This window comes from Ziziphus jujuba, chromosome 1, assembly GCF_031755915.1.
Source record: "Ziziphus jujuba cultivar Dongzao chromosome 1, ASM3175591v1".
Taxonomy (NCBI): Eukaryota; Viridiplantae; Streptophyta; class Magnoliopsida; order Rosales; family Rhamnaceae; genus Ziziphus; species Ziziphus jujuba.
In genome coordinates, this window is record NC_083379.1 from 47,666,381 (window position 1) to 47,679,503 (window position 13,123).

The following is a 13,123-nucleotide window of genomic DNA, read 5'->3' on the forward strand; positions in this document are numbered from 1 at the left end:
TTGTTTTTATATCTATGAGTCAATTATTTCCTAAACGTGCCTCCAACTGCAAAAACAACTCGTTATGGACCTCAGCTATACAACAAAAACAGAGCATTCGGTCAAGTTCAGAAAAATACTTGACAATCTTCCTTTATTTCAATCTAATAATTTGTAAATCTAATATTGGATTTGTAATTAACAAGTTAGGAAGCCTAAACAACAAGAAGGCCCCATAATGTTGTTTTTTCTATTTTTTTTACCTAGGTATATTCCTCTTTATATATCTATCAGCATTGATTTTACAAAATTAGCATATGCCAACACGCACAATATGAGCCTCTACATTCCTTCTTAAGCTGTGTTGGTATCTTCTGTCCCACTTCCCAATTTGACAACATCTTCTGCAAGAATCTTCCCATCTGCTGCATAAGTTGAAACCAATAACATATAAAATCATTATTACATGAATGGATAAACAAACACCTCATAGAGCGAGTATAACACTTCAAAAATCAAGACAAATTAACTACCTCTACCTTGGAAAGATTGCTAATGAGTTCCTGGACACCCTCCTTGCCTGATGCATTTTTCAAGTACATTGCAGCAATTTCAACTTCCTTCAGCAGTTACTTTCCCATCAAGATCCCTGCACAGTTCAGGAGAAAACTAAGTATTTGTCTGTCTTAATAGATCTTGAAGCAGTCCATAAAAGTTGAGCGTTCTCCAATCTGAAGTAGTCATCATTACATAAGAGACTAGATTTGTATCCTTAGTCATTAGATCATATATTTGGATACATAACCTCTCAACCTCGACGCATAAAACCCTACTTTGCAACTCTCTTAAACCTGCATAAGTCCAACCTATACAACCAATATCGATGTAAAGGGCCCTATATTGCTGTGGAAGTTCCCAAATTTACTTGCACCACTATAGTTTGCAGTCATCATTGTATATTTTTCATTTAGAGTATCATTTCTAACCTTATTTCAAGGTTTATTTCCCATCAATATCACATGCATAGTGTCACGGTCCTACATTTTATGCAGCGGAAATAGACCGTGCGGTGCCTAGATTCTCTAGTCATGGCTAGCCTTCTCACTATCCGAGTTCATATATCGACCCATCTAATACCAATTGTACACTCCTGAGGTTCTCATAATCATCATGGCTCATGCCGCCACTGCTTCTCCAGAAAGTCTTGTACTCCGTTGAGTGCAGTGCCGGAATCAAATAGCACCCTGCTTGAAATCTGGAACCAAAAGAGAGAATAAAAATCATGAATTAAATATAAGATTTAAAATTTCATGCCCAGAAATTAAATATACATGGATTTATAAAGGCCAGAAATATAAACAAAATATTGCAATGTCAGTCAACTCAATGATACGAAATGAAAAGTTCAGCAAATTTCTTAATGTCTCAAAATTTTCCTTCATCTAGAACTTGTCTTTGAGGAGCACATATAGTGGAATCTACAAGTGACCTAGGAGAGCTATCAGCACCCAGCATGGTTGCATTGTGGTCATTTTGCTGGAAATTTCTACACAAAGGTGGGGTAGCAACATCCAACCACTGCAAAATATTGAGGAAGTAAGAATAAATGTTCTACATACGAAAAGGAGAGAAAAATCAACAGGTACTTTTAGTGTATTTCCTAGAAAACTGAACATAATTGACGTCAATGACATCTATAATATCCAAGCCAAAAAAAAAGTTGCAAGTTGTAACTAGGCAATTTACCATCATCAGTAATAATGAGTGGTAAAGCAGAGGAACAAGTGGGGGTCATAAATGGAGGATTTCCTATAAAACAAAACTAAAATGCATTCCATACATAATCTAGAGGAACATAAATGCAAACATCAGCTTTACCATAGATATAAGTGTTCAAAGCATCAGAGAAAAAAGTAGCCTATATGACCTGAAGGGAATTTGGATAGATAATACAAACCAAAGCATAGGTGTAATCTAAAGTCCTAATTAAGTTAACACATGTTATAGCTGGAAAGAATTTCAGAATAGTACATAAAGCATTTAAGAAAAGCAAAATATGTATTTGTCACCTAACTTTACCATCTTGGCCACATACTGAAATAGAAAAGTTAGAATAAGTGAAAGAGTAGAACATTCTGCTAGGCTATGCAATGTTTATTTATGTTCCAAAAAGTAATTATGTCAGGGAGACCTCATCTTATTTATTCCTAGCCAAGCAGTAGCTAAGAAGGTTTTCAACTATAGACAGTCTGTAACATCATGAGACATAAATAGCATTATGTGATACTTGCGTTCCCATTAATGATGGCGTATTATAAAATGTTACATTGGACATTCCACTCGGAGGCTGAGTAGAAGCTCCTCCTGAAATATAGTGCCATGATAATTTCCAGGGATGTTTCTTCTATTATTTCCTTGCATAAGTTTCGGTTGCCTGGGACTGATCTTCCAAGCCTAAGTTCCTCGCAGAAGCTAAGTTATGATCCTCATTGTTTCCTTGCATATGTTGTAAAGCTGATCCACGATGCAGGAACTACTTTTGCATGCAAAGAGCAGCTGCATCACCAAAAACTATAGATGCTCCATCGGCAGCACCTAAAATGGCAAAACAGATGAGGCACTGACTTAGATATATACGAGGCATACAAAACCAAGCAAAAAGTGACATATTCTCTTTTTCCAATCTCATAATTCCTACTGAGAAAGGTAACCTTAGACCAAAGGCAAAAGCAGAATATACCCATTGCCTATCAATACATGATATTATACATTGAAAATAATATATTTGTGATTCCTTGCAATTAAATGAGCCAGATACAGCAGGGAACTAAGCAACTATGCTGATGGTGCGCACTAATAAAAATTTGAAACCTCATAGGTATCATTTACAGACCTAATATACAAAGCCCCTCATATGCGGCCCACATTAAAGGATCTATATACAGCTTGCTTTAAGTCTTGGATGACACTTTTCCTTCTGTCAGTGTACCTAAACAAAAAGTATCCAAAGAAAAATAACATATATTCAAAGAAAATAAAAGTATCATTAAACAGAAATGTATGCCAAGGACATAAACGTGCAACCTGTGAATAAGCCCAAGAAGGTACTGACCAGCTGCGCCATTTGGAACCCGACAAAGAAGAGCAACAAAAGTGTGCAAATCATCCTTTTCTTGAAACGCAAGTGAATAAAAGGACTAACAACTGCTAATATATATTACGTTAGCCTTAAATATATATATGAAGGTCAAGATGTATGTTATTATACCACTCATTTCCGTTTCTATCTATTCTAAAGAAAGATGAGTAATCGCAAAAATGTCGTTGTGAGAAGTAAATTTTTAAAAAGAGATGCAAAATTTTCAATTTAGAAATAATGCTCGTGTAAACTTGCATATAGGAATCTACGCAATACCTCTGCACTTGGCTCATTAGCAGGACATAATGCTGCCACAGCTTCATTAAATAAATCCATCTGAAAGCAAGATTTTGCAACTAAGTAGCGGGACTGAGCCATTTGTTTTCCTTCATATAATAATAATAATAAAATGTTTACGGATGAGAAACATTGTGATTGAATACAGCATAGAAAGCACAGTGAAGATCCTTGATTTAGAATCATGTTGATGGAAGCATATGATCTTTAGTCCCAACCCAACAGACGGTAGTTTTTATCATATACATACCCTTTAAATTATGGCAAGCACGGTAAGCGTTATTGTTGCGCAAGTAAACGATGGCTAACAATTTAAATTCTTCCGCATAAGAAAATGTTTATATTAAGAGGTCCGATGAAATCAAGTCAAATGGATTTGAACGAAAAGATCTGGCCCCAGGTTAAGATGGTATCCAGACCAGCTGATAGTGTCCAGATCAGCTGATAAAGGGACCAAATTATTCCGTATGCTTAGACGTGTTAGCTTCAAAAAACACGGTTTCTTTGAACTAACCAATAGGATTGTTGACATAATAATAATAATAAGAAACAATTAAATAAAAAGAAAAACAGTAGACAGTAGTTTAATATATTTAAAAGTTTCCATAAAATTACATTGCCTGGACATCTTCAGAAAATTCCACCGCCGAGTTTTATTAGTGACATATCTTACTCAAGTAGCACAACATGTAAAGTAAACTATGCCTAGAGACCCCCTTCCAAATTTACCCATAACTTATAGTTCTACTGCTAAAATTATCATGGAATTATACCGTTCTCAACCAGAGCTCAGAGACTAAACCTTGTACAAACTACGAGTACCAATTTAAGTCAACCTAATGCCTAATAAACTCTAATTAAATATATATTGTAAACATATTTAGTTAAAAAGGATTTTTTTTTTTTTGGCCCAAGGTTTGGCCACGAACTTGGTCAAATAAACTTCAATTGAGCACCTAGAGCAGAAAATTATAACTTGTTTTGGCTGCCAACTCACACAAGATACAATATGTTTAGCAGAATGTATTTCGAAGACTTCTACGGGGCAATAGCCACCAAAAAAAAAAAAACACCGCATTAATTACGTCCTAACCAGGCTGCTTAACGACCCCTCTCAAACCCAATGCGAGTTCTCCCAGAACCTCCTCCTTCATAGTCATCTCGGAAAGAACCACCACCAACTGCTGCCATTGTTCCTCCACTACCAACTTTTTCAATGGCTTTCTTACCCTTCTTGACCTGTGTCAAGAACATATCCAACCCAAATGGATCAGCTTCTTCCATGTCCTTCTCAAACTCAACCGGTCTGTCTCTTGGACCATTCTTCTCGGAAGTACCGGTGAACCCCTTGTCAGGTTTGAAGCGATCAATCTTCAAAATCTTCTCCATTTTCTCATCAGCGCCTCCATACATTTCAGTATCAATATCCTTCTTAGGCCTGTACAAGGTTGAAAGTGTAGGCTGAGCAGTGAACAAGCCCTTATCATACACGTTGTATTGGTCATCAGCTGCAAATCCAGATTCCATTCCTTTCTCCTTGTTAAACAGCCTCTGGTCATACATAACCTCTCCCCCTCTTCCTGCTCCTACACAAGCCATACCAAGAGCAACCTTCTCACTGATATCACGATCTCTATCTCTTGTGATTTTACTTTTCTTCCCCATTGCTGCATCTTTAGCCTCCAACCTTCTCTCCCTTTCCCTCTCTCGCCGTCGTTCCTCTTGGATTTTCTCCCACTGTAACCATCCCTCCCTTTCTTCCGTGCTCTCCTTTGGAAAATCCATCCCTTTTTCCTTTGGGTGATCATATTCCCCTCTCATATCAGCATCCATCATGTTTCTTTCAGAAGGTATTAGAACAACAGCTGGTGCAGCTGTACCTGTTCTCTCGGAACGAGCTTTCTGAGCTAGAGCATGCAGTTCCTACTCTTTCCTTTCCTTTTCTTTCATAAGCATCTCTTTCTGAACTTTGGATCTCATAGCAACTGCCTCTCTGGCCTTCTGGTCGGCAACATACAAAGACTCAGAAAGCTTTGCAAAATTATCATTGATCTGAACATCTTGAAGACCTCTCCCGTCAGGGTTATATGCGGACCGACCGCTTGGGTTATATGCGGAATAAACATGTGATGAAATTTCCTGCCCTTCGATTTGCACTGTTGGCATCTACCGTCCAACTTCAAAACAACTCTCACGTGAGAATGGCTGGCCAAATTTTCCCTGAGCCCTTCTCGCTCACATTCCCGCTCTCACCAGCTCGAAAGGACTTTGCCAAAATTCCCAATCGCACCAGCAGCAACCAGCATTGCATCCTTGCAAACCCACCAGATCACACCACCATTGCCACAGCATTGCCATCTTGCAAATGCACCAACTTGCACCACGATTACCACCCTTCTCTGTACCCACCAGCTCATAATCTTCTACTCTGCATGTCTGTATTGTGGCTCTTCGTATCTGTGAGTGAGTGAGTTTATGTTTTGTAATTTTTTTTTCATTCTGTTTTTTATGTTGGTGATTTTATGTAGTCTTGCATAGTTGAAATTGTTAAATGTGGGATTGTGATTTGGGTTGAGAAATAACTTGAATGAAGGCCAATCTTCATGATGATTTTTGAAAATTTAGAAAATGATACTTTTCGCAGAAAAAGCATGAATGTATGCATGTTGTTTTTCTTTCCTGGTGTATAAATACCAATGTTCACGCATACTGTTCATTGTGTAATAATAAATTCACTTAGTCTATCATGATACTAACACGAAAGAGATATTTACACCACTTATTTTTGGAGTATACGAATGGCCAATCCATGCATGCTATACAAGAGAAAATAAGTTTGTTATAATTGAAACACAAAGTAATTCTATTTTGTAATTCCTATATCTACACACAGACACACACATAAAGACATATGTATATATATCCTATTGTGTTCCGTTCCAAAACTGCTTAGTTTAGTCTTGAATAAGAACTTTGAATAATTATAATCCCTTTAATATGCATGAAATATAGAATTAATAGATTAAATTAATATCATTGCTTTTTATTTTTATTCTTTTAATAGCCTTTGCGTAGATTTGTTAACCTCTCATTGATTAAAGAGTTATGTATCAATACTTTTTTTTCCCTTTATCTAGCAAAGATGTAATTATTTTATTGTTTTGCAACTTATATTTTTCATTTTTATATGTACTATTAACCTTTTTGAACCCCATGATTCAGATTTATTTATTTATTTATTTTTTCTGTTGATGCACGCATATTTGTTTCTTTCATTATAGAGTGTGCTGGATCAGCAACCATAATGCAAACTCGGCAGATTTTGGCTGAAGTGCCTTTATTTTTGCAATATTTTTCTCTTCTATTTAGAAATTAAACTTTCTTAAAATAAAAGATATTACCACCTCTCATGATGGTTTTGCTTTGCCGTCTACCAGGTTACAAATTGATCAATAAGAAGCTGGTTTGAGTGTAGAATAGTTGGAAGCAAATTCAGATTGGAAACATGAGTGTAGAACAGTTGGAAGCAAATTCAGATTGTAGACGAGTTGAAGACATATCCTTGCTGTCACATTCAAAATCCGTGGATGATGTTTACATTCCCCAAGTGGCCAAAAACTGCAAACCAAAGGTTGGACAAGAGTTTGAATCCATAGATGGGGCACATGAGTTCTACATTAAATATGCAAAAGAGGCGGGGTTTAGTGTTCGTATTAGTTCGACTAAGAGATGTAAAGGCGCAAATGAAGTTGTCAGGAAAGAATTTGTGTGTTTTAAGGAAGGAGTATCTTCTATAAAGGACGGTGAGAGAAAAAGTTGTCGGGGGATGACAAGAGAAAATTGTAAAGCTAAACTTGCCGTGGTTAGGTCAAAAACGGGGAAATTTGTCATCACTGTATTTGTTGAAGAACATAGTCATCCATTATCAACCCCTCAAAGAGTGCATTTATTGAGATCACATCGTAGTGTGTCTGAAGCCAAGAAGTCACTAACTTTGCAGTTTTCAGCAGCAAATGTGCCAACTCATCAACAAATAAGTATTCTTGAATTTGAAGCTGGAGGTATAGAGAATATTGGGTGTACAAAGAAGGATATATATAACCATGAAGCTAAGGTGCAGAATGAATTAAGAGGACAAGATGCAGAACTTTTAAAGGAATATTTCCTAACCGAGCAAGAAAAGGATCCATGCTTCTTTTTTAAAATAGATGTAGATGATGATGGTAAATTGAAGCGTTGTTTTTGGACTGATTCGGTATCTAGAAGAGCTTATGGATGTTTTGATGATGTAATAGTATTTGATACAACTTACAACACTAATCAATATGATATGATATTTGCACCCTTTGTGGGGGTGAACAATCATGGTCAAAAGGTGCTTTTTGCATGTGCCTTTTTAAGTGATGAAAAAACGGAATCATTTATTTGGTTGTTTGAGCTATTAAAGGATAGCATGCCGATGAACAACCCAAAAATGATCATTACCGATCAAGATCCTCCAATGACAAAGGCTATAGTTCGAGCTTACCGAATACATTTTATAGGTATTGTAGTTGGCACATAGTTGAGAAGTTCTCTACGTATTTAAATGCGATCACCTATAGAGATTTTTATAAGGACTTCCAACAATGCATTTGGGAATCAGAATGCCCTGAAGAGTTTGAAAGAAAATGGGTGACTACCATCGAGAAGGCAAGCCTAGATAACAACGATTGGTTAAAATCAATATTTGAACTACGTTCAAGATGGGTGCCTGCATATGTTAACCATATATTCTCAGCTGGAATGTCAAGTAGCCATCGTGCGGAAAGCTCCCATGCATTTTTCAAGAAATATGTTTCGAAGAGAAACTTATTGATGGATTTCATACTTCGATTTAATAGGGCACTTGCACATCAACGTCACGAAGAGTTAGGGGCTGATCACATTGATATTAATGAGAAGCTTGTTTTGAAATTGCCATTGGAAATGGAAAAGCAAATGGCTAAGATTTACACACGCAAGATTTTTTTTAAGTTTCAAGATGAGTTGTGGCATAGTTTAGTAATAATGCCACAATTTGTTCTTGAAAATGCTATACACAAAATGTATGTGGTCGAGAGTAGTGCAAAAGAAGGTGTTCGTAGAGTGCGGAAAATTGCTTATGATAAAGAATTGGACTTTGCATCTTGTACATGTAAGAAGTTTGAGAGTGAAGGACTTCCCTGTAGACATATCTTGGCATTCTTGAGACTGTTTGGTAACATTCCTTTGCAAAATCAATATATAATGAAAAGGTGGACTAGAAGTGCAAAATGTCAAATAATAACCGATAAGCAAGGTGTTGAGATAGGTGGACAGCGTAGTTCAATGTTGACTTGGCGAGCTAAACTATTCCAACTTGCTTCGGAAGTCATTGATAAAGCCATAATATATGAAGAGGCAAGTGTAATTGTGAATGATGGTCTTCAAAGTTTGCTAGGCAAGATTGAATCCATAGTTAGCAACACGAAAAGTGGAGGCATTTCTTAAAAAGGTAGCACTGCTCATGACTATGAGGCTTTGAAAGACCCATCTACTGTGAGGGCAAAGGGATGCGGACAAAGATTAAAAAAGGGAAAGGAGAAGGCAACAAATGCCACAAAGTATAGAGATCGACGTTGCAATGGATGTGGAAAAATTGGGCAATCGCACGACAAAAGAAATTGTCCACTCCTCAACAATCCGTAAGAAAATAATACATTTACTATTTATTATTCTTATGCAATTTGTATGATCATACTTTGTACAAACCATGCTGCTCATCTATATAGGTCCTCACAAAATGAGGAAAGTCCTCAACACGTCTCGGAATATGATTCTGAAGATGATAGTTTGTCTTCCACAGGTATGAAACTAAGTGGTATCGTATGGTCTTCGATATTTTATTGAACTAACATGCTGCTAATCTAAGGACTTGCTGGACTTTGGTAGGTCTGAATGAGAAAACGAAAGGATGACCTATCTTGTAACAGATTTGGGAGAAGAAGTTATTTTTTTATTTTGGTGTGCTTGTCTAGGATTTTCTATCTTATAGCAAGCACTATCAGCTGACAATGTAAAATAGAGATGTGTTTTGATTATTGGTGTAACACCCCATCCCGAACCATGTCGGAATTTTTTTTTTGCACGTTGACCGAGGTTGACTGTTGACCGTGGGGTCAAAAGTTGACTTTTTGACCCGGTTGGAATTCTAGGTTGACTGAGGTACCGTTACGAAGTACACGTTGGCACGAGTTTGTAGACTAGTAGCACGTTCAAAACGGAGCTACGGTTTGAAAGTTATGAGCAAAACAAGTTGAGATCCAAACTGTCCAAGGGGTGCCGAGTTGACTTTTTATTCATGCAAAGTTGAGCTTTGACTCATGTATGGTTGTAAAGTGTTCATCGATACGAGTCCGTAGACTAGCGGCACGTCCGATTTGGACATGTGGTTTGGAAGTTATGGACCTGTAGAGTTTTTCAAATACCGTATTATTTTTAAACGCGTAACGGTGTGCCACGTGTGACTAAATAAGTGTGACCATCTGTCACCATGGTGAAATGCCACATGTCAACCATGTTTAAAATCAAATTATTTTTATTACTATTTTAAATAATAATATTATTATTTAATTATTTTTATTTTCCTTTTTCTTTTTCTTTTTCTTTTCCTTTTTCTTTTCTTTTTCTTTTTCTTTTCTTTTCCCCACGTGCGAAAACACCCTTCTCTTTCTTTTCCTTTCCTTCCCTTCTTCTTCCCCGAGCCCGACAGAGACAAACAAAATCACACAGCAAAGACCTCTCTCTTTCTCTCTCATTTGACTCTCTCACCCTCTCTCTTTGACCGACCGGTTGGCCGGATTTCAATCGCCGGAATGCCACACGCGCCGACCACCGGTGTAGCCCATCTCCTCGCTACCTCAGCCACCAAATTTCCCGACCAGTCGCCGTCGGATGCGCCCAGATGGGGCCAGTGAAGCCAGCGGCGGCCGGTTATGTTTTTCCGGCGATTCTCGCCGTTTCCGACCAACCCAGCCCGAACCGTACCTCTATTCCACCATTTTTGACCCCTCTGAGTCCATTTCCGGGGTTAGATTGCCCAAAATCCCCACCGTTTGAGAGATCCCTCAAGTTTAAATCCGGCCGAAGCTTTCCAGCCACCTCCGGCTGAATTGGGGTCAATGGAGACCGGATTTGTAATCCTCGTCGCTCAAGCCTCGATTCGGTATATTATTCGACTATTTTGGATAACGTTTGTGTTTGACCCCCCCGGTACTGGGTATTATTTACCCGAATAAAATATTAATTTATTTGACTGTGTGTGAATTTTGTTCTAGGAGCACCGGTGAGTCGTGGAATTGATCCCATGATGGATTTTAGGATTATTGCGTGCTCCAGGTGAGTGACCCACCTTTGAAAATGTTTTTGGGGTAATTAATTGTATTTATGTGGTATTAATTTGATATCTGTAATTGGTGCTCATGTGGTGTATTTTAAATATAATCGGAAAAAATATTATTTTATATATATATTTACCCATTGGTACTAAATGAAATTTTGGGGTCATTAGAAATTCCTGATTATTATTTTATTGTGATTAAATGGTATTTATTACACATGAGCAAGTATTTTCAGTAATTGCTTGTGTCTGGATTTTATATCATTTTTGGGCAATTAATTATGTTTAATTGGTATTTAAATTATGCTCATGTGGTACAATTTGGTTATGGTTTTATTGTGGTTTAATTTATTTATTATGCATGAGCAAAGTGTATTTCGGTAATCATCGTACGTGGCTTTAAGTATTATTTTCGGGCATAATTGGGTTAAATATTTTATGAAAATATTTGTTTAAATTTTATAAATTATGCCCGCGGTATTTTTATTGTTGAACCTCGTACTTCGAGAAAATTGTGGTTTATTTGTTATCGATGTTTCGTACCGGTTTGTTAAATAAAAATATGTGGGATGGTAACTGTGAAATTTTGATATATTTCCCACGGTAATTTTGGAAAACGGTACGGTTGGTTAATAATAATTATTTTAGACGCACTCACACAGTATTGGTGTTCTGGTGTATGGACACGTGGTAGCGCGCAAGTATTATGTGGTTTAGCGCGCAAGTATTATTTCTCCCGTGGTTGCCATTGGACTGGGCAGGCAAGTTTGATATTGGCCACAGCCGCCCCTCCCTTGGCCGGGATGATGGTTTCAGCAGCGGTACTATCGGGACGCCGAAGTGCCGTTTGCAAGTTTCTCTCTTTAATCTCCCCGCCAATCGGTGCTCGGAAGGCATCACTGGTATATGGTGTGGTGCGTCAAGTGTAATTTTCAGATAAAGTTTCAAACCACAAAGGTGTTCAAAAATTATTTATTATAATTTATTACATTTTAATTACATATTGGGGTATTTATTTATTTATTGTTTATCAAATGGTTTGATCCCTTGGTTTTCGGGAGGTACGAATATCGGGTTTTGTGAAAATGTTTTAAAAGGGGAACATTTCCAACGGAGTGAATAGTGAGGGTTTTGAGAGAAAGTACTACTTCAAATGTTTATTTATTTATTTATTTAATTGTTCGGTATTGATTACTTAAATCCTTTTATTTGGTATATTATTAATATTAAAGGTGTTCAGTAGATAGGGTCACTCACTGAGATGATTAGCATCTCACACTCTTAAATTCCGTTCCCCTAGGTCCAGGTTGGAGACGTTGATTGTCCGGGGCGAGCCCAATGTCTCAGTTCTTTGCCGAAGGTTCAAGAAGTATTTTTTCTCTTTTTCCTCTCCATCTTGTATTACTTCTTTATCTGTCATTGTATAAATTCCACATTATCTGTTTAATGCTCTGTATATTGTATTGGACGTGTAGTTATTATTTATGCACTGGGTTGCTGCTGTTGTTATTTGGAGTGCTGTAATTTGTGGAATCAAATTGTAGTATTGTGGGAGGAATAAGGGGATGTTTTTTTGAAGTGTGTTTTCAGTGCAGGTAATTTTTGGTAAGTCCTACCCTTAGGGGAGGTGCTGTCGGATTTTCCGTTGGAAGGTTCGGTGGTATTTCCCTGGGATCAGGGCTTGTCTAGGGTTCCGGGGATTGAATGTATACTGGTTTTTTCGTATATTCATGTGCTACTCTTTATGTTTGGAATGTTTAATTTCTGTACATCATGATAAATGAAGAGAAGAGCAGCCATTTTTGCAATAGATTATCTTCTTCCACATACCACTGCCATTTTGCTCTACTTCAATATTCTAATCTGCCATGTTATTGATTTACTTCTAAAATGCCACATTGTACTTCACCAAGCACCAGCAACAGCACTAGCAGCAACACAGCAAGCTCGGCAGCAGCAACAACAAGCTCGGCAGCACCAGCGCAACACAGCAAGCTCAGCAGCACCAGCAACAGCACCAGCAGCAATAGGTGCTAAAAGGGCTCAGTCCTAATTTACTGCCTCCTTGGATTAAAAAAACAAATAATTAGGTGGTCCAAAGATCACATGTCCATTTCAAAAACTTGTATGGAATTTATATGACGTGAAAGTCTTTGTTAGAAGAATCAGGTAGTCCTACAATCACATGAAATTTGCACCTTTGATAAAAATAATTAGATGTTAGTGAGATCATCACATGGTTTACTTCCATACAACTGTGTAGAACCTATATATGGTCCATATAATGTGACTTTTTTTATGAGGAACAG

The 13,123-nt window shown here is 37.4% G+C and overlaps 2 protein-coding genes and 1 long non-coding RNA gene across 3 annotated transcripts; 1 reads left to right on the top strand and 2 right to left on the bottom strand.

Moving 5' to 3' along the window:
* Positions 1-128: 128 nt before the first annotated feature.
* Positions 129-709, bottom strand: LOC132801595 (uncharacterized). Its single transcript, XR_009636720.1, has 2 exons — positions 519-709; positions 129-401 (listed from the first exon to the last, which is right to left on the bottom strand). It is a non-coding gene; the product is annotated as an uncharacterized LOC132801595 (long non-coding RNA).
* Positions 710-4,344: 3,635 nt separating this feature from the next.
* Positions 4,345-5,490, bottom strand: LOC107406938 (SNW/SKI-interacting protein A). The gene has a single exon (XM_048468917.2). It carries the CDS (start codon positions 5,249-5,251, stop codon positions 4,517-4,519), a length of 735 nt encoding a protein of 244 aa, XP_048324874.2. The 5' UTR covers positions 5,252-5,490; the 3' UTR covers positions 4,345-4,516.
* Positions 5,491-6,920: 1,430 nt separating this feature from the next.
* LOC107406950 (protein FAR1-RELATED SEQUENCE 5-like) lies at positions 6,921-7,979 on the top strand. Its single transcript, XM_060814644.1, has one exon. It carries the CDS (start codon positions 6,921-6,923, stop codon positions 7,977-7,979), a length of 1,059 nt encoding a protein of 352 aa, XP_060670627.1.
* Positions 7,980-13,123: the final 5,144 nt, after the last annotated feature.